General features: G+C 41.7%; 2 protein-coding genes across 4 annotated transcripts; both read left to right on the top strand.

The window, feature by feature from the left end:
- Positions 1-623: 623 nt before the first annotated feature.
- On the top strand, positions 624-6,701 carry ubtd1a (ubiquitin domain containing 1a). Its single transcript, XM_029521554.1, has 5 exons — positions 624-703; positions 1,108-1,194; positions 4,803-5,030; positions 5,549-5,734; positions 5,966-6,701. The coding sequence occupies exons 1-5, from the start codon at positions 652-654 to the stop codon at positions 6,178-6,180; spliced, it is 768 nt and encodes a 255-aa protein (XP_029377414.1). The 5' UTR covers positions 624-651; the 3' UTR covers positions 6,181-6,701.
- Positions 6,702-7,144: 443 nt separating this feature from the next.
- Positions 7,145-17,192, top strand: rrp12 (ribosomal RNA processing 12 homolog). 3 transcript variants are annotated; one of them, XM_029521922.1, is made up of 34 exons: positions 7,145-7,338; positions 7,978-8,207; positions 8,414-8,497; positions 8,613-8,689; positions 8,799-8,904; positions 9,172-9,288; positions 9,389-9,527; positions 9,626-9,753; positions 9,858-9,956; positions 10,036-10,127; positions 10,205-10,316; positions 10,459-10,559; positions 10,766-10,880; positions 10,966-11,108; positions 11,199-11,320; positions 11,400-11,464; positions 11,579-11,741; positions 11,848-12,002; positions 12,203-12,270; positions 12,407-12,500; positions 12,594-12,752; positions 12,872-12,952; positions 13,029-13,134; positions 13,223-13,330; positions 13,427-13,584; positions 13,670-13,761; positions 14,435-14,590; positions 14,680-14,843; positions 14,948-15,055; positions 15,145-15,182; positions 15,296-15,374; positions 15,522-15,589; positions 15,672-15,754; positions 15,850-17,192. In XM_029521922.1, exons 1-34 carry the CDS (start codon positions 7,200-7,202, stop codon positions 15,950-15,952), a joined length of 3,852 nt encoding a protein of 1,283 aa, XP_029377782.1. In that variant the 5' UTR covers positions 7,145-7,199; the 3' UTR covers positions 15,953-17,192. The 3 variants fall into 3 exon arrangements, with proteins under 3 accessions (XP_029377782.1, XP_029377781.1, XP_029377784.1); XM_029521921.1 differs by having other exon boundaries at positions 15,136-15,182; positions 15,850-17,191; XM_029521924.1 differs by lacking the exons at positions 8,613-8,689; positions 8,799-8,904 and having other exon boundaries at positions 15,136-15,182; positions 15,850-17,191.
- The last annotated feature ends 5 nt before the right edge of the window (positions 17,193-17,197 follow it).

Here is a 17,197-nt window from a genome sequence, read left to right as displayed (position 1 = left end):
GATTTCTGAGACAGAAGCACCAGCAACAGCTGATTCTTTATTTCTAAGTTAAAAACATTTGATGTTTGGTTTTTATTTTGACACCAAACAAAATGGTTCAGGTTTCCTCTTGTTCATCTGCTGGAGAAACGTCAAGTCACCGAAACAAAAACAAAACACTTCTGCGACACATTCAGACCAAGACCCACGATAGTAAATAGAAATGCTTGAGAAGATAAAACTAGCGAATTAAAAGACACATCTGAAGTTAAAAAACTGTCGTATCGCAGACTGAATGGTTAATTAACAACAATCCGTGCTATTATTGTGAAGGGATAATTTCCCACTTCCTGCCCTTCTTCTGGCTAGCATGACGAAGGCAGGGTAATTGATCGCAGATGCGCATGCGTGCAACCTGACGAGGCTTTAATTCCAGCTCAGTGCAAACGGATTTTGCGACCGAGCTTCATTCATTATGATTTGTTCGGAATACGGACATTGATTGCATCTTTTTTTTTTACATTTTATTTTGAAGAGGTTGTTGAGATTTGCTGTGCCCGCCGCACGTGCACAGACGAACCGATCTCTGTTTGTGTCAAACTGCCGGACTCGCACCTTCAGCTCATTACTGCATCAGGATCCAGTGATAAGTTCACTTGGAAGCAAGTTTGGATGTGGCAAGCAAACTGCAGACGGATGCATAATTTAGCAGACTGGATTTCCGGTAAGCCAAATTAATCACTTTTTTAAGGGTTAGTACGAATAAAGGAGATCAAAAGGCCTGTAACTGAGAAGACAGCAAATCTTAAAGGTTAAACACAAACAAAGTGGAATGCTGCATGCAGACATTTGAAATAAATATGTTAGTAGAAAATCAGAGCCTGGGATGCATGAGGTTCAGGCGCGTGTCCCTGTCAGCTGGCACTACACGTGACATAAACATGGTCTGCTGTGACCTCAGTGAACAAGGACTGCTGAGCTGTCATTATTCCTTGCTGTAATTTTGACATCACCATTGACTGTTTGTTCTCACATATGCATGAAGAAGCATTTCTGTCTGACTGTGTGGTAAATATCACCCAGACAGACTGATGTTTTGTTTTTTTTTCTCCTTGTGCTGGAATGTAGGGACAGTCATGGGAGGCTGTGTGGGGAGGAGTAGGACGGATGGACAGGGGAGTGCCCGGAGCTCGACAAGAAGCAAAAAACGTGGAGGTGAGACTGTGAGACTGTGGAGCAGGCTGCGGAGTGCAGCCTCTCACTTGTTACAATAAACATTTGAAACTGTGCCAGTTTGAGGGATTATGTCCCTATATCAGAAAGTGAGGATTGGATGGTGCCTGAGATAGAGACAGAGATGGCAGTGCTCCATTAAGTTCTTTTTTTATGACGGGGGGGATACTCACTTCGGACAAAATAATTTATGAGCATGCATAAAACTAGTACAACTCAAAGGAAATAAACAGCAATTAGAGCATCAGGCAGATAATAAGATGCAGCCTCACCGCTTCAAGCATTTATGATGAGATGCAGAGTGATTCCCACCTCCACCCCTGCCACATGTCTGTCTGTCTCGCTCTGAAAGCTTACTGTCTCAGGTGTTAAATGTTTCAGACACCAAGTCTTAGTCATGAGTCTAATCTGTGCTGAGGACCTGCGCTGATGAGAGCAATGTTTTATCTAAACACTGTCAGTCCAATGCCTGTAAAAGGGCAGCTGGGGGCTCTGCTGGTCTGTCATGAATTATGCATCGAGCAGCCGCAGCAGCAGCAGCAGCAGTAGGAGACAGTACATAGAGTTTTCATATCAGAGTTTGGCCTACTTGCATGGTTGACCTTATGTCGACCGACTGCAAAAAGGCTGCAGATGGAGAAGGAGAACACCTGCATGACAGACTTGACTTGGGAATATAGCATCTCAATGACGTGTTTCCTTTTGCTCACCGAAATAGCAGGCAAACAATCACCTGTTTGGGCTGGGTCACAGAAGTACAGTAGCTTCTCCTTCACACAGATTGTCATAGTCTGATATGGGTTTATTGTCTGTTAATAGGTTTAGCATCTTGTCTTTGGGTATTTCTATCCTGTCTCCAAATAGGGCTGATAGGATTAGGCCGCTTGTGCAAGGGAGCTGGCTTCTTGCTAGGACCTTCATCTTACTCTCCCATATATTGCACCTATTTCCATGAACAGATCTTCTGGTATTTTTGGCTTTCGGAGTGTTTGTTATTAGAGGGGGTATAAGTGGAGGGAGCGTGGTCATTTTTAAGCAACTGGGGAAGTGTCACGACGGTAAACAGAGCTCTGAGTCTACACGTTGCGACAAACCAGATCTGGCGGTGGTCTCTTTGTTTGTGCTGTGTATTGTGGGAAATCGGAGGGGCACAGAAGAGTCAGTTCTTTTTGAGAGTCGATGTCAGTAGCTCTTTATTGAGGACATTTGATGTTCTAGTTTGATTCACAACAAACCCTAGAGGAAGATCAGCTATGGGAGTGCCAAACTCTAGGGAATATAACTACTATCATGCTCCACATACACCTTTAAGGATTTTGCTGAAAAGTAAGTATAGACTTATGTCTGGGGTTAAAAGAAAGATTTCAATGTTTTCATGTTTTCTGTTATAACTTTGTATGTCATAACTAGCCTCAGAAAGATTTGTATAGAGTATGAGGTTGTACTTACTGTGGCTGTTACTGTTCTAAGGTTGAAGGTTTACTTGTGTATCTATGTAGCACTGATAATGAATATATATACATGAACTACCACAACAAACGAAACAAAGCCACAGCTAAACTTCAAGGTGCTTACGAGTCGCAATTTCCACAGTGCTGCCTCTTAGTTAAATGTTGGGACGCTGATGTTGATCATTTCCAGTAATAAAGTTTTAACTCAGTGCGCTGCAAAGCTGAACAATTACAACAACTAGTAGTAGAAAGTTTTTTTTCTATTCAATTTATTTTTAGGCTGCATTTTATCTATGTATTGATAAGCCAGTGTAGAGAAAGAAAACAGTAGGTAATATGAAATAGAAAAACAGAATGAAAATGGTCAACAAATAATAACAGTCTAAAAGATTTTTATTCCTATGGGATGAACACATTCAGCTTCTGTTGTGAGAGAGAGAGAGAGAGAGAGAGAGATTTAATAGGTAGACTCTCCATTCACCAAGCGTCTTTAAACTTGGAACAAACAATGGATCCACTGCCTTCAATTGAGATTGCTAAGCTTATATTCCAGGTACCTCAGCTTAGTGCTGAGGTCACGCCAGAGTGGATCCGTCTGTACGCTCATTGACTTACAGTAGCAATACAGTGGATAAAACATTCTTTGTGTAATACATTATGTAAGAGTTTGTATGAGGTTGACATCACTGAGCAGCAACAACTGGGGAAAAGGTGTGCAACGCTGGTTGGTTCTTTCAAACCTCCTTACTTAAAACGGTTCCACCTGACATTTTCTTAAGAACAGGTTTTGTCCTTTTCTTGTGCCCTAGTACACAGCTGTGATTTTTTTTTTTTTTTCTGCAGCTATTCTGAGGTTAGTTCTTGAAATAATTTGTCATCATAACAGATCACTGCAAGTTGGAATTATCTCAAGGCACCATCCTGTTTCCTGTGAGTCACGTTGCTTGTTAGGCCTCCAGACGACCCTCGTGTTGGCAGGCATATTAATATACTACCTGGCAACCTCGTGGATGTTTTTTCATAGTAGCAGAAACACAGATATTTACTCTAAAGACCCATGTTTGTGCAGGAGAAACAAAGCTATTAGACTGTTACCAACTGCATAGTAATAGACTCTAGCTCACATTAATATTGCCTCAGTTTTTCAAAGCAGTTACTGTTGGTTTTACCACTAATTTGACTGGAGGAAAAGTTTATGGTGTAACACGATGGGTGCACTGGTATAGACAATGTAAATATAATTATTCTGTGTGGAAGTTTTATTGTTAAAATGCATTACCCATCTGATTGGGACTTGTATTGCTGCTGTTTGACGGAAGTAATATTAAAATAAATTTTGCTATTTGAAAATGTGATGACATGTGCAGTGGCTGTGTGTTTGTTTTTTGTGTACGCGTGGTTGCAGAATGGTGTGTGTTTTTGCTGCTTCTCATTGGCCAAAGGGTGCTCATCTCTCCAACCAATGCCTTATGGGGCAGGGACAGATAAATCCTGTTATGTGGAACCTGATTACCGCCCATAATCCACTGCTGTGTGCTTGTGTGTGTGAGTGCACGTCAGTGCAGATGTATGTTACTAGCCACTGCAGTAATCCACAGCTCTATAAATAATCACTTTGATTTTCCTCCCTCTTGGAATCAAATGAACTTTCTTTCTGTCACTACTGCGGTTATGCAGGAAAGCCAATATGGAAACACCTGCAGTGTATAAAATTACCTTGTTTATGTTTTATTGGAGCAGTTGTGTACACAGTCATAATAAGCTTTACTTGGCCCACGCATTAGTGGGCATACACACCATTTATTTTAAATGAATATTTTTACCAGACGCTTCAGTGCAGGAGTCTTTAGATTTCTAACATCCAGCTTGTACATTATGCCATATTATATGCATTTAAGTTTTCCCATGTATATCCCAGAGGTTCTACCTCATATCCTGAGGATTTGTTTGGATCACAGCTCTGCTTGAGGACAAAAGGCATTCAGTATTTACAAATCTACTGAACTATTATAGGAGTAAAAATGCTAATGTGGTAAAGACCTCAGCCATTTATTGTTTTAGCCAAAATGTCGACCACCTGGATACTAAGCAGGTAGATCAGCGTGGACATTATCCTCTTTTTCTTTTTCTATTTTCAAGGACGAAATGAGCCCCTAAAGAAGGAGCGTCCAAAATGGAAAAGTGAATACCCGATGACGGAGGGCCAGCTGAGGAGTAAGAGAGATGAGTTTTGGGATACAGCTCCTGCCTTTGATGGACGGAAAGAGATCTGGGATGCACTCAGAGCAGCCGCCCTGGCTGCGGAGTGCAATGACCTGGAGCTAGCCCAGGCAATAGTGGATGGAGCCTGCATCACTCTGCCACATGGTATGAAATGGCTCACAGGCTCATGACCACACACTCATCTGCACACTATCAGATATGACAATGTGCTTTATCCACCTATCAATTTTAAGCTGTAACTGTCCTGAAATTTACAGCGCAAATGCATTACTCACTGTAATAATTCTTCAAATGTCAAAGGGCAGTTTGCAGAATCCCATGCATCATTTGTTCAGAGATTACTGCTGTAATAGTTACGTAATACTTGCATTGCTCCATGACCGCTGTGAATGGATTGGTGCACACAAAGCCATGACTGAATTAGGGGGAAATGACACGCTCTCTTCTCCTGTACATTTGTCAGTCCATACATCTTTTTTGATTTTAACTGCTTTACTAGTTGAAGGATGTGAATGTGATGTACACGAACAGAATGTAAATGCAGCTGCCTCATACTTCTTGTGGTTTATACCCAACAGTAACAAGTAGAGTTTCTGTAAAGGGGTTGAAGTTAGTTGCTGTCAGGGTTTTAGAAAATAATGTAGGTCATTCCTCCTCTGCAGGCTCTCTGACAGAGAGTTATGATGAACTGGGAAACCGCTACCAGCTCCCAGCGTACACTTTGGCCCCGCCCGTCAACCTCATCACTGAAACATCCTGTGAGAGCAAAGTTTCTGAATCAACACAAAAACAGGCTCAGCCCCCACCATGCAGACAAGATTTCCAGCTACGGGTGCGGTTATCAACAGGTAAGAATCACCTAGTATGACCCAGGCCATGTATGTATTTATATATATATATATATATATATATATATATATATATATATATATAACTATTAACCAGGTTTAACCTTCTATGTGATATATTGTTGCATCTGCTCTCATCTGCCTGGAGACTAATGCATGATTCATAGCTTTTTAAGTGTTCACAGCTTGCACTAACATTTGCGTCAACCCTATGTGTTGTGGTCTTCGTAGGAAAGGATGTGCGTCTAACAGCCAGCATGGCGGACTCCATTGCTGAGCTAAAGAAACAATTGGAGGAACAGGAAGACATTGAAGTGATTCGCCAGAGGTGGTTCTTTTCTGGGAAGCTCCTGACTGACAAAATTCGCCTGCAAGATACCAAAATCCAAAAGGACTTTGTTGTCCAAGTGATTGTCAATGTGAACCCCTCAGTCATAACTAATTAAGGAGTGAGACAGATGGTTAAGTAGTGAGGATGAGTCAAAGGACGTGCCAGAGAGGGCTGCAGACGTAGGCGTAGGGCTTGAAATCATGTTCCAGTTGGTTACTGCAGCAGAATTTTGTGTACATTTTTATATAAGAAATTATTGCTTTTATATTGCTCCTTTTTGTATTTTTCCTCTTTCCAAACGAAGTAAAAATATTTAAAAGCACTGAAACACTTTAGGTATAAAAAAAAAAAGTAGACTCCTAAGATGCACAGTCCAGTCTGTTTGTTTGTCTGTCTCTCAGCTCAACTCAGTCGTTTACATGGGTTCCCCTCCTTGTCATGTGTGTTCGTACTTGTGCTTAATGATAAACTGAACATGGCTTACATGGGGATCCAAATAAGGAAATTACGTTCTCTCATTTTTCCTATTTTTCTTGAGAATTCTGCATTTTGAGAAGTAGGCAGAAAACTCCTAAGAAAAAGAAAAATGTACATTTCAGTTTCCATAGGTGTTGTTTGGTTATGTGAATATGTGCACACTCCATCCACAAATGTTTGTTCATAACGAAGAAACAGAATGTAATAAAGATTTCTAAAAGGTAACTGTATGTTTTTTGACTTTCCCTGGTACTTGCTTTTCATTTAAATGAAATATATCTCTGCGGTTCTCCAGCAGTCCTTCTTGTCAAATGAAAGTTTGTCAGAGAAATGCTGACACTGCTGAATGCTCCTGATCTGTTGTCTGTTTTAACAGGCTGAATGAATATGAGTAAGCAGGATTAGTTTTTATAAAAGTATTTAACAGAATGACAGTAAAAGCATATTTATGTTCGGGCCAAATCAGAGCTGTTACCTTTAGCTCCACTAAAGGGGGTGGGGGGATATTGTAAGTTGGCCGGCCTGTGGACGGCGCCATCTTCCGGAATAACAACAACACCAGAGGCGCCTCCATGACGTCACTTTGTGAGCGACAGAGTCGAACGGCAGCTGAGACGCTGAAGTCGGGCTTGACGCGATTAATGTTAAACCCCGATAATGGTCAAATCGGGGAAATTACGATCCGGGACTGGGTCGAAACTCAAACGGTGGAAGAAAGGACACAGCAGTGACTCAAACCCGCAGACGAGCCGTTTCCGACAGGCCGCTAAAAGCCGCTTCTTCAGCCGACCCTCCGGTGAGCCTCACTTCACACGTGGGTCTGGTGCTAATGTTAGCCAGCGCTAGCCTTTTAACTCCCAACAGCTAAGAAAACTTGATACGTTGCCCCATTGAGTGTGTTTCAGCAATCACAACAACGTTGCCAATAGAAAACTCCATTTGACTTTGATGCATGCAGTTTTCTACTGTTTAAATACCTTGTCAGTTAGAAAAGCTTTGCATTTGAAGTACTTTGTGTGTACATGGGAGCCAAAGAGATATTTTTTCCAAACTTGTCTGTCAATAATTGCTGATGCCGCATAGATAACTAAAATGCTTTGGCACAAATAATAATAATAATAATAATAATAAATTAAAATGCACAAAGTTAAAGTCTCTTCACTTAAATGGTTTAACCTTTTACGTTATGTTCCTGTCAATACTGTGGTTAAGTCACATTTTCCATGTGACTGTTCTTACTGTTTTTGGTCTAATCCTCAGCATTTAAACAACCTTAAGACCAAAGATCAGCATTCCGTGTTCTTATCTTTATTTATTTTAAGATATGCTGTGGTGGAATACAAAGCCACATATAAAGACTCCAAACAAATATTGCTTCTGCTTAACCTAAATGGAAGTCCGTTATATGTAAATGCTCATCTCCTCCCACCTACAGAAAAGAGTGATCTGACAGTTGATGCTCTAAAGCTGCACAATGAGCTGCAGGCAGGTCCGCTGGAGGTCAACACAGACGGCCGTAAAGATGCCTTCATGGAGGAAGAGCCAGATGAGGCGTTATCGCAAAGAACCTCTGGCACTTTCCTCAGTGGCCTATCGGACTGCTCCAACCTGACCTTCAGAAAGGTGCAGCGCTTCTGGGAGTCCAATTCAGCTGCTCACAAAGAGGTAAGAGTTGAAGAGACTGAAAGTAGATTATTTACTCACAGCATCCCAAATGGTTTAACGTGTTGTGGGATGTCGTGCAAATTCTTGTGTTGGTGTAGAGAAATTAACATTTGAAGGAACCGGTAAAACAAATGACTACATTTGCAAATCCATGCAGCTTTCAGTGCACCTGAAGTCGTAACATTGTCAACTCATATTCATCGCAGATATGTGCAGTTTTGGCAGCTGTTACTGAGGTGATCCGTAGTCAAGGAGGAAAAGAGACTGAAACAGAGTACTTTGCTGCTTTGGTAAGGACCTACTATTATTATTATTGTTGTTGTTTTAACATTCAGCTAGACTTTAACAAATGACTTGATCCATGTTTACAAGTGATATTGAGATTTTTTTTTTTTTTTTTTTAAGATGACCACCCTGGAGGTTGTGGAATCATCAGAATCACAGGCTGCTGTGGCGTATCTTCTCAACCTTGTCATGAAACGGTGGGTTCTGTTTTTTTTTCCCCAAAAAACCCACTCTTTAATCCTGCAGAAACTAATTAGATTTAAGGGCAAATTTTTTTTTATTATTTCACTGTATGGTGTTCTCTAGGGTTCCTGCACCAGTTCTTGTGTCCAAGTTCTCAGATACTGCAAAGGCCCTGATGGACATCATGTCTAAAGAGGCCACAAATGACTCTGCTTCGGCCCTTAGATGGGTGAGTACAGTTTGTCTCTGTGTCTGTTGCTTTGTAGGTATATCATTGTTTAAAACTGCAGTGAAGATTGATGATTCATGCCTTGGCATTAAGTTTCTGATTTGTCAGCAATAGCTCACTGAGAGAATTTCTTTGGTGGACAAATATCAAGGTCATTGTGACTGCACTAAATGCTTTTTAGTTGTGTTCCATATTTTTTTGTATGAAATTTAGATTTCTTTTTATATGTTTTATATAATGCACCTATAATCTTTTTTGCATTTATAGATCTTGTCATGTCTGGCCACTTTGTTGAGGAAGCAGGATGCATCTGTCTGGACTTATCCTTCCACTCTTCAGGCTTACCATGGCCTTCTCAGCTTTACAGTGCACAGCAAGCCCAAGGTATGTCTCACCAGCCTCAGAAGTCCTACATGTTGAATTTGACATAGAATTTGGGTTTCATTTTCAGTAAATTTTTTTGAATGTGCAAATTTTCCTCCAGGTGCGCAAAGCAGCACAGCAAGGCGTTTGCTCTGTTCTCAGAGGCAGTGATTTCCTGTTTACAGGCAATGCGCCAACCCATCACCCTGCTGCAGTGACAACAGCCAAGTTCTGTATCAAAGAAATGGAGCAGGCAGGAGGTAAAACTATCCCGTTATCAGTTTACTTTACTGTTGAATCTGTTATTACGGTAAGCAAGTTGTAAGTTTTAATGTGTAATTGTTTTTTTTTTTAATAGGCAGTAAAGAGGACACAACCACACTTCATGTGCTGGGTCTTCTTAAGGAGTTGATGGGGACGTTTCCTCTTGGAGCTGTCAAGTCCTGTTGTGAGACCCTGCTGAGAGTGATGACACTTAGCCATGTGGTGAGAACACAAAAACAATTATAAGTGGTAGCAGATACACATTGTTCATTTACACAGACACTTGAATCCACTGTTTTATCAGCCTGCTGTGGTTGTGATTGTAGCTGGTGACAGCAAGTGCCATGCAGGCCTTCCACAAGCTGTTCAGCGGAAAGCCAAACGCTTCAACCCTATCACCAGAGCTCAACGCACAGATCATCACAGTGAGTGCAATATGAATAAAAATTGTGCCAGAGGCTGTCGTACAAAATGAGGTTTAAGAATTGTCATTGTGCCTCCCAGGCTCTGTATGACTACCTGCCCAGTGAGAATGACCTGCAGCCTCTGCTGGCCTGGCTCGCCGTCATGGAGAAGGCACATACTCATCTAGCGGGGTAACAACCTGCGTTTTTATCACAGCAGTGTCTTGTCGCATTCGTTATCAGTTTGTTGATCAGCGGTCTTTGTCTAGTTTGCAGAGTTCTCTGAGTTTGGGTCACCTCCCTCGCTTCTTCTCTGCTAGCATGTCTTGCCTGTTGTCACCTCACGCACAGGTGGTTTCTGCAGCCACCAACACAATGAAGGTAAAGAAATCCTCTTTAGCACATCTATAGAAGTTGATAACAGTATTGTGATTTGTTAAAATTGCACAACGCAAGGTGTTTTGGAAAAACACAATCTAAATAGGGAAGTCTAAAGATGATGTTTGATGCTACTCTTTTTCAGACTTTGTTGACTGAATGCCTTGCCCCTTGCTTGGATGAAATGGGCATCATTAGTGCTACTGCCTCTGCAGGAAATCCCTCTTATGTCTGCAAAATGTTTCGGTATGTTCCCAAGCTGGTCAATTTTTTTCAGGCCCCCCCCCCCCCCCCCCAAGAGACAAGGCCTGAATTGGAGGAACATCTATAATGTGCCACACTGTTCAATGTTGATGTTGTCTTAGAAATGTGAGAGGAAGGAAGTAACAATAACAATGAAAATAGAATTTATCAGTCAGCACTAATGTAAATGTTCGTTGTCTTTGTTCCAGCATTGTCGAAGAAGGATTGTCTTATCGCTTCCATGCCTCTTGGCCATTCGTGCTGCAGATCCTGGGCTGCTTCTATCGAGCTGCAGGGAAGCAAGCGCACCCTGTCATGGCCAAGGTAAAGTCACAAAACATTTTCAGGTTTGTGTGAGTAAAAAAGGTGAACGATTGGTTGATTCTTTGTGTCGTCATGTCCTGGACAGTCTTTGCAGTCTCTGGCAGACCTGCGCTCCACTCCTCACTTCCCCTTCAGTGGAGAGTTGGACCTGGCTGTAGGAGGAGCTGTGGAGAGCATGGGACCTGAAGTTGTGCTCAGTGCTGTTCCTCTCAACATAACCGGCTATGAGTAAGGGCATATAGACAGCACAAACACTGGTGAAGTCTTCTCCCCATTGTTGTGGTTTAACTGAGGTCTGGGGGTTTTTTTCCACGAAAGTGATGATTTGGAGTTCCCACGGAGCTGGTTGGTCCCTGTCATACGGGATCATGTGAAGAACACTCACCTTGGATTCTTTGCGTCATATTTCCTCCCTCTGGCCTCTACACTCAAGCAGAGAGGTAAACTAAATGAATGGCACTCCAGTTGACATTGGAGAAAAGTGAATTTCCTTTCCCTGACTCTTTACTTGTGTTGCAGCTGAAGAGCTGGAGCAAGAAGGACAAAAACTGGAAGCAAAAGTCTACCAGACTTTGCAGCTTCAGGTAACTTAAATTGATAATGCACCTTATCTTATGGATAAAGAGTCAATGAATGAGTAAACAGGAATGAGTGCTTTTTTTTTTTTTTTTTTTTTTTTTTCTGTTCCTGTTGTTCAGATCTGGACCATGCTCCCTGGCTTCTGTACATGCCCAGTGGACCTTGTGGTATCCTTCAAAAGCATCGCTCGCACACTTGGTATGGCGATCAATGAACGGCCAGACCTGAGGCTTATAGTGTGCCAGGCTCTGCGCACCATCATCAACAAGAGCTGCTCCACAGGTAAGAGAACAAACACGTTCCGAAAGACCATAAACAGCACTTACAAACTGCTACATTTGCTTTGCCTTTTGGATCAAACCATTGGAAAACCGCTTTATGTCTGCAGAAGAAGAAAAGACAGAAGTAGGACGCTTCTCTAAGAACTTCCTGCCCATCCTTTTCAACGTATACAGTCAGCAGCCTGCAGCTGGAGAGTCTGGCACCTACAGGATGGCTGTCCTGGACACCATCAAAGTGTACCTAACTGTGACTGAGACGCAGGTTAGAGAAGTCTGTGGACATCCTGCTTCTATGTGTTTCAGTGATTAAAGCTATTTATCTCAGTTTACATCATTTAACTGCATTATAAATGATTACTGTGCTATTGAAAACCTCCAGGTATAATTCATATAGAACAGATCCATTTTGTTCTGACTCCATATTTCTTGTGTTTCTGTATCACTCTCTTCAATCATCTTCAGATGACCTGCACTTTCCTGCAAAAAGCCACAGACAGACTGAGCAGCACAGACTCCACCGAGTTCACACGGTAGGATATGAATACGTGATGATTGCTTTAGAGGTGTATCCGCCTCATCAGTTAGTTATATATTTTAGAGTAGGAAAAATGTCACTACACTTCATCCTGTCTTCACTTTTCTTCTTTTGTTTCCTCTACCTCTCAGGTTGTCAATGATGGACCTTGTGGTTGCCATGGCTCCTTTCTTAGATGAGGTCACCATGACTAAAACCTTTGGGCTGATTAGGCCATATTTGGAGGTAAAGATATACCGTATGTGCTTAATTCGAGCGCATTGAATCTAAGTGACTTTCTCGTTAACCTCACATCTGTCGGTCTGTTTGTTTTTCCAGATCAAAGAGCCAGGCATGCAGAAGAAGGCATACCGTGTGCTGGAGGAGATGTGTGGAGGAGAGAGAGATGAGTGTAGATCATTTGTTGTTGAGAATCTGGAAACACTCAAAGTGGTACTGCTCGAGACTCTGAAAAACGCTTCTTCACCAGCAAAGAGGGTGAGAGTGCGGCAAAGAGAGAGAGAGAGATTAAAGCTGACAATAGATGGGAGTGTATCTCTTGATGTTCAGTGGTGTCTGACTGACTCCCTCAATTTACATTTCATCTTTTTTCTCAGCCAAGGCTGAAGTGTCTGAGCCACATTGTGAAAAGACTCGGGGAAGAACATAAAACCTTTATCACTACACTGCTGCCAGAGGTATGTGCATTCTTGAAATGGCCAAACACAGAATGCACCAGTGTTGTCATTTTCACAAGCTTGTTCTCTCTGTCAGGTGATTATATGTACGAAGGAGGTGTCTGTCGGTGCTCGTAAGAACGCCTACAACCTGCTGGTGGACGTCGGAAAGGCTTTTGTTCGCTTCTGTGGGAACACAAAAGGTAACAGACCTCTGCTTCTTCCTGTTTGTGTGGACCCAAGTAAGGTGTGAAAGTTAAAAATATAAATTGAATCTCTCCTCTGATCCAGATGCAATGGAGGAGTATTTGATGTTGGTGTATGCAGGACTCACAGGCTCTGTCACCATGATCACCTGTACAGTTCTCGCACTAACCCGATTAGTGTTTGAGTACAAAGGTGGGCCTGCAGACTTTCAGCTGTTTCCTGTTGGAGTTTTAAATGTCTGTGCTTGTGGATTGATCTGGATTCCTTTGCTGCCTCTTCTTTCCACAGACTCCATAGAGGTGAGCACCATGGAACAGCTGCTGCACAACATTTGTCTGCTGCTCTCCTCCCGCACCAGGGAGATAGTCAAAGCAGCCTTGGGCTTCATCAAGGTCATCCTTTTCATCATGGACCCCAAGACGCTGGCTTCACATGTCACTGTCATGGTATGGATTGTACTTTCTGGAAACTGAGTCCAGGAAAAAACATATCCATGATGTCATGTAACAGGGATGTTACTCTTGTGTTCAGATGGAGGGCGTTGGGAACATCCATGATGATGTGAGGAGGCACTTCAGGACAAAACTGAAGAACATCTTCACCAAGTTTATCAGGAAGTTTGGGTAAGTGTGGAGAAATAGTGGTATATAATGCACCAAAGTGTCACCTCTCATTCGATCTCCTACAAGTGAAACAATTGTTTCTATTCATTAAGCCTTTCTGTTTTTGGTACTTTTTGGTACTTTGGCATTGGCATCATCATAACTTTAAAGTGTTTTTTGACTTTGGATGTGGGTTTATAATATGCTGACTGAATAACAGAGGGATTTCAGGGGATTACATTGGCTTCTAGTTTCTGTGCTATTTTTTTATTTGGAGCTAATATTTCATTGTAAGAGATTCTTTTAGTTAATTTTTGGTTTGAACTTGAGTTTGGTTCCATTTCACCAAAACAGACTTCTTGTAAACACAGATGATGAAAACCCATTTTGTTGAGTTTATGAAGAGCTGTTGATAAAAACAATACTGGAATAACATTCATATTCTGACATTGACAGAGGAGCACTTTGTTCAGGAATGGCACCAGCTGTTTTTAGGATAAACGCAGCTGACTCCTCTTAAAATGTTTTGAGAGAAGGTTTACAGCTGGCTTTGCATATCTGAATACTGTGCCATTCTTTTGCATCTGTATCATTTGCGATTTGAGCTGCATTAGTCTATATGAGACTTTTTTCTTCTTTGATCACACTTTGGGAATTACTATTTGCTACGTCTGATTACCTGCTTTGTTTTCAGGTTTGAGCTGGTGAAGAGCATGCTGCCTGCAGAACACCATAAGGTGCTTACCAACATCCGCAAGGCTGAAGCTCGCACCAAGAGGCGGAAGCAGGCCACTGAGCAGCAGGACGATTCTGAGAGCGAAGAAGAGGCGCCTAAAACAAAGAGTGAAAGGTTAGACTGTCCCCCCCACATATAAACCGCTGGCCTCTCATGTATTTTTCCATCCCCTCCCTAATATCTTTCTATTCTGTCCATTCAAGTATTGAGGACATCCTTGCAGAGTCAGACAGTGATTTGTCAGAGGATGACGGCAAGGGTCAGAAGAAAGTTGGGAAACAGCAGAAGGGACGGGCATGGCTCAAAGAAGGAGAGGAAGATGACCCGCTCAACTTCCTGGATCCCAAAGTTTCCCAGAGAGTGCTAGGTAACAGCTGCCTAACTTCCCTTTTCATAGTCACAGCATATTGACTGCAAAAAAAGATCTTAGTACTTTCAGTGGCCTTAATCTGAGTTTCTTCTGTTTCTTAGCCACAAACCCAGAGCTGAAGAAGGGTGCCAAGTTTAACCACGGCTTTAAAGTGACCTCAGACGGACGACTGATCATTAAAGAAGATGAAGAGGATGTTAAAGACAAAGGTAAGAGGGCTATGCTGCTGCCCTTTGAATTGCTTTATTTCTGGACAGGCTGTGACGATGACCTGTTTCTGTCCCCACAGATGAAGGAGAGATGAAAGACATCCTCGAGGAGGCTGGAGTTAAAAGTGTGAGTGTCTATATACGTGACAAGGTTTTCTTGTTGCTGTAGAGACAACTTGTGGCTAATTTTAAGTTCATAATTTTATTTATTTTTTGGTTGTTTTCCTCAAACCACCCCAGAAAAAGTCACAGAAAAGGAGGTTCCAAGATGGCAACTTTGATGAGGATATGGATGTTGAACCCCAGTTACAGTACAAAGGTTTGCGTAATAAGTAGCTACATGATCGGAAATTGACTTTAGTTTTTGATTTAGCTTTTGCTTCTTCAGGTAAAGTTAGACCTGGTAGCAAAGCACCATGCAGATGACCTGTTTTCACTGTGGATTTCATGTGCTCTTCTCACTCAGCTGGAGGCTCAGGTATCCACAGACCTCTTGGAGGTAGCCAAGACATTGGAGCCGATTACAAGTCAAAGGTGAGCCTGACAGCATCTGACAATAACACTGCAAGATTTTCTGGTTAAAAACTCAAAGTTTGAGTCTCTGTTCATCTCTCAGAAAGGAAAAGGAGATGTGAAGAAAGAGGGAAAGCTTGATCCTTATGCTTACATCCCCCTGAAGAAGGCTCAGCTCAACCGCAGGTATCACCCGGACGTCACTGTAGAATACCTGAATGTATCTCACAAGGAATTCAAATAAAACTCACACACTCACAAATTTTATTACATGTTTACAGGAAGCGTGCAAAACTACAGGGCCAGTTTAAGGGTTTGGTGAGAGGAGCCCAGAAGGGGGCGCTATCTGGAAAGAAAATGCAGAAGAAAAAGAGGAAAGCCTGAGGAGCACACCTTATATAACTCAAAGGACATTTAATTTGTTGTGTGTAATGGTGTGTTTACAGATGCTTACTAAAATATGGATATGAATTTTGGATGTGTGTATGGGTGAGCCTGTGTGTGTGTGTTTCTGACAGAATACCATGGAACGTGAAACGGTTTGTTGTTAAACTGTTATCAAAACTTTAGAAATGCTCCTGCTGGCATCATAGCTTTCAACACAGTCAGTTGTGTGTGTGTGAGACAAAAAATGTGTTGGATGTGTCCCTGTCTGTCCCTCTGTTGATGGATATTACAGGACCAAGTGCAAAATCATTTGGCTGTCAGATAACCCAATCAAATCAAATCCTTTCTTTAATTTTAGCAGAGGTAAAGAGATGGATAAAATGCTGACCGTCTGATAGCAAATAGTATATTTGTATTGGAGCATGAGGAGAGGCAGACTGCTTTTGGATACATTCACAATACTTGGTCTCTTGGGGGCGCTGCATACTTATCCATTAAGAACATTGAATATGAGCATTCATGGACGTTTGATTTACTGATCACTGAAGGTGCAAAAGATCAAAATGTTAAAGTTAAATCAGTCTCGGAAAACTCAAACTCATCATCTGAAACGTGAGTGAGAGATTATCTTCAATAAAGCACCTCCACACATTGTAGGTGATGGCGTTGTTTAACATACGTGATTCATTTCCCTGCATGGAAGCAGCAGAGTGACTTATTGCATTCTTTTGTGTCTGAAGGAAGGTGAGCACATGTCCGGGGCCTGACATCATCAGCACTGTGGTCACCCTGTACATATCTACACTCACTGCTCTTTATACACTTACTTGTGCCACAGACTTTATTCTAAATGGATTAAATTCACTTTTATTTACTCCACACAAGTAACGATGAAGTGAGAACATGTTTTTAGAAATTAGAAATTACTACAAGTGCACTGCAGGAGCATAGTTGGTTGTTAAAATGGGAACCAAGTGACAAAAAGATTTATATTTGAGCAGTAATCTGTTCCAGAAATCATAAATTTTGACACCTCTATAAATGTTGAAGATGGATTAGTTGAGTTCTGACAGCAACAGAAGTGTAATTTGTTTAATTAAAGAGCATATCCTTAAAGATGAATGCCAAAAGTCGTTTCCTGCAATATAGCCAATAAACTAATATATAAGACATCAGGTCTGTAAGCTGATTCATAATGACTCTGCAAAATAAATAAAAGTCCCACTGAACTCCACTTCTAAT

The sequence above is a fragment of the Echeneis naucrates genome, chromosome 15, assembly GCF_900963305.1.
Source record: "Echeneis naucrates chromosome 15, fEcheNa1.1, whole genome shotgun sequence".
Lineage (NCBI taxonomy): Eukaryota > Metazoa > Chordata > Actinopteri > Carangiformes > Echeneidae > Echeneis > Echeneis naucrates.
This window is presented reverse-complemented; position numbering and strand designations above follow the sequence as displayed.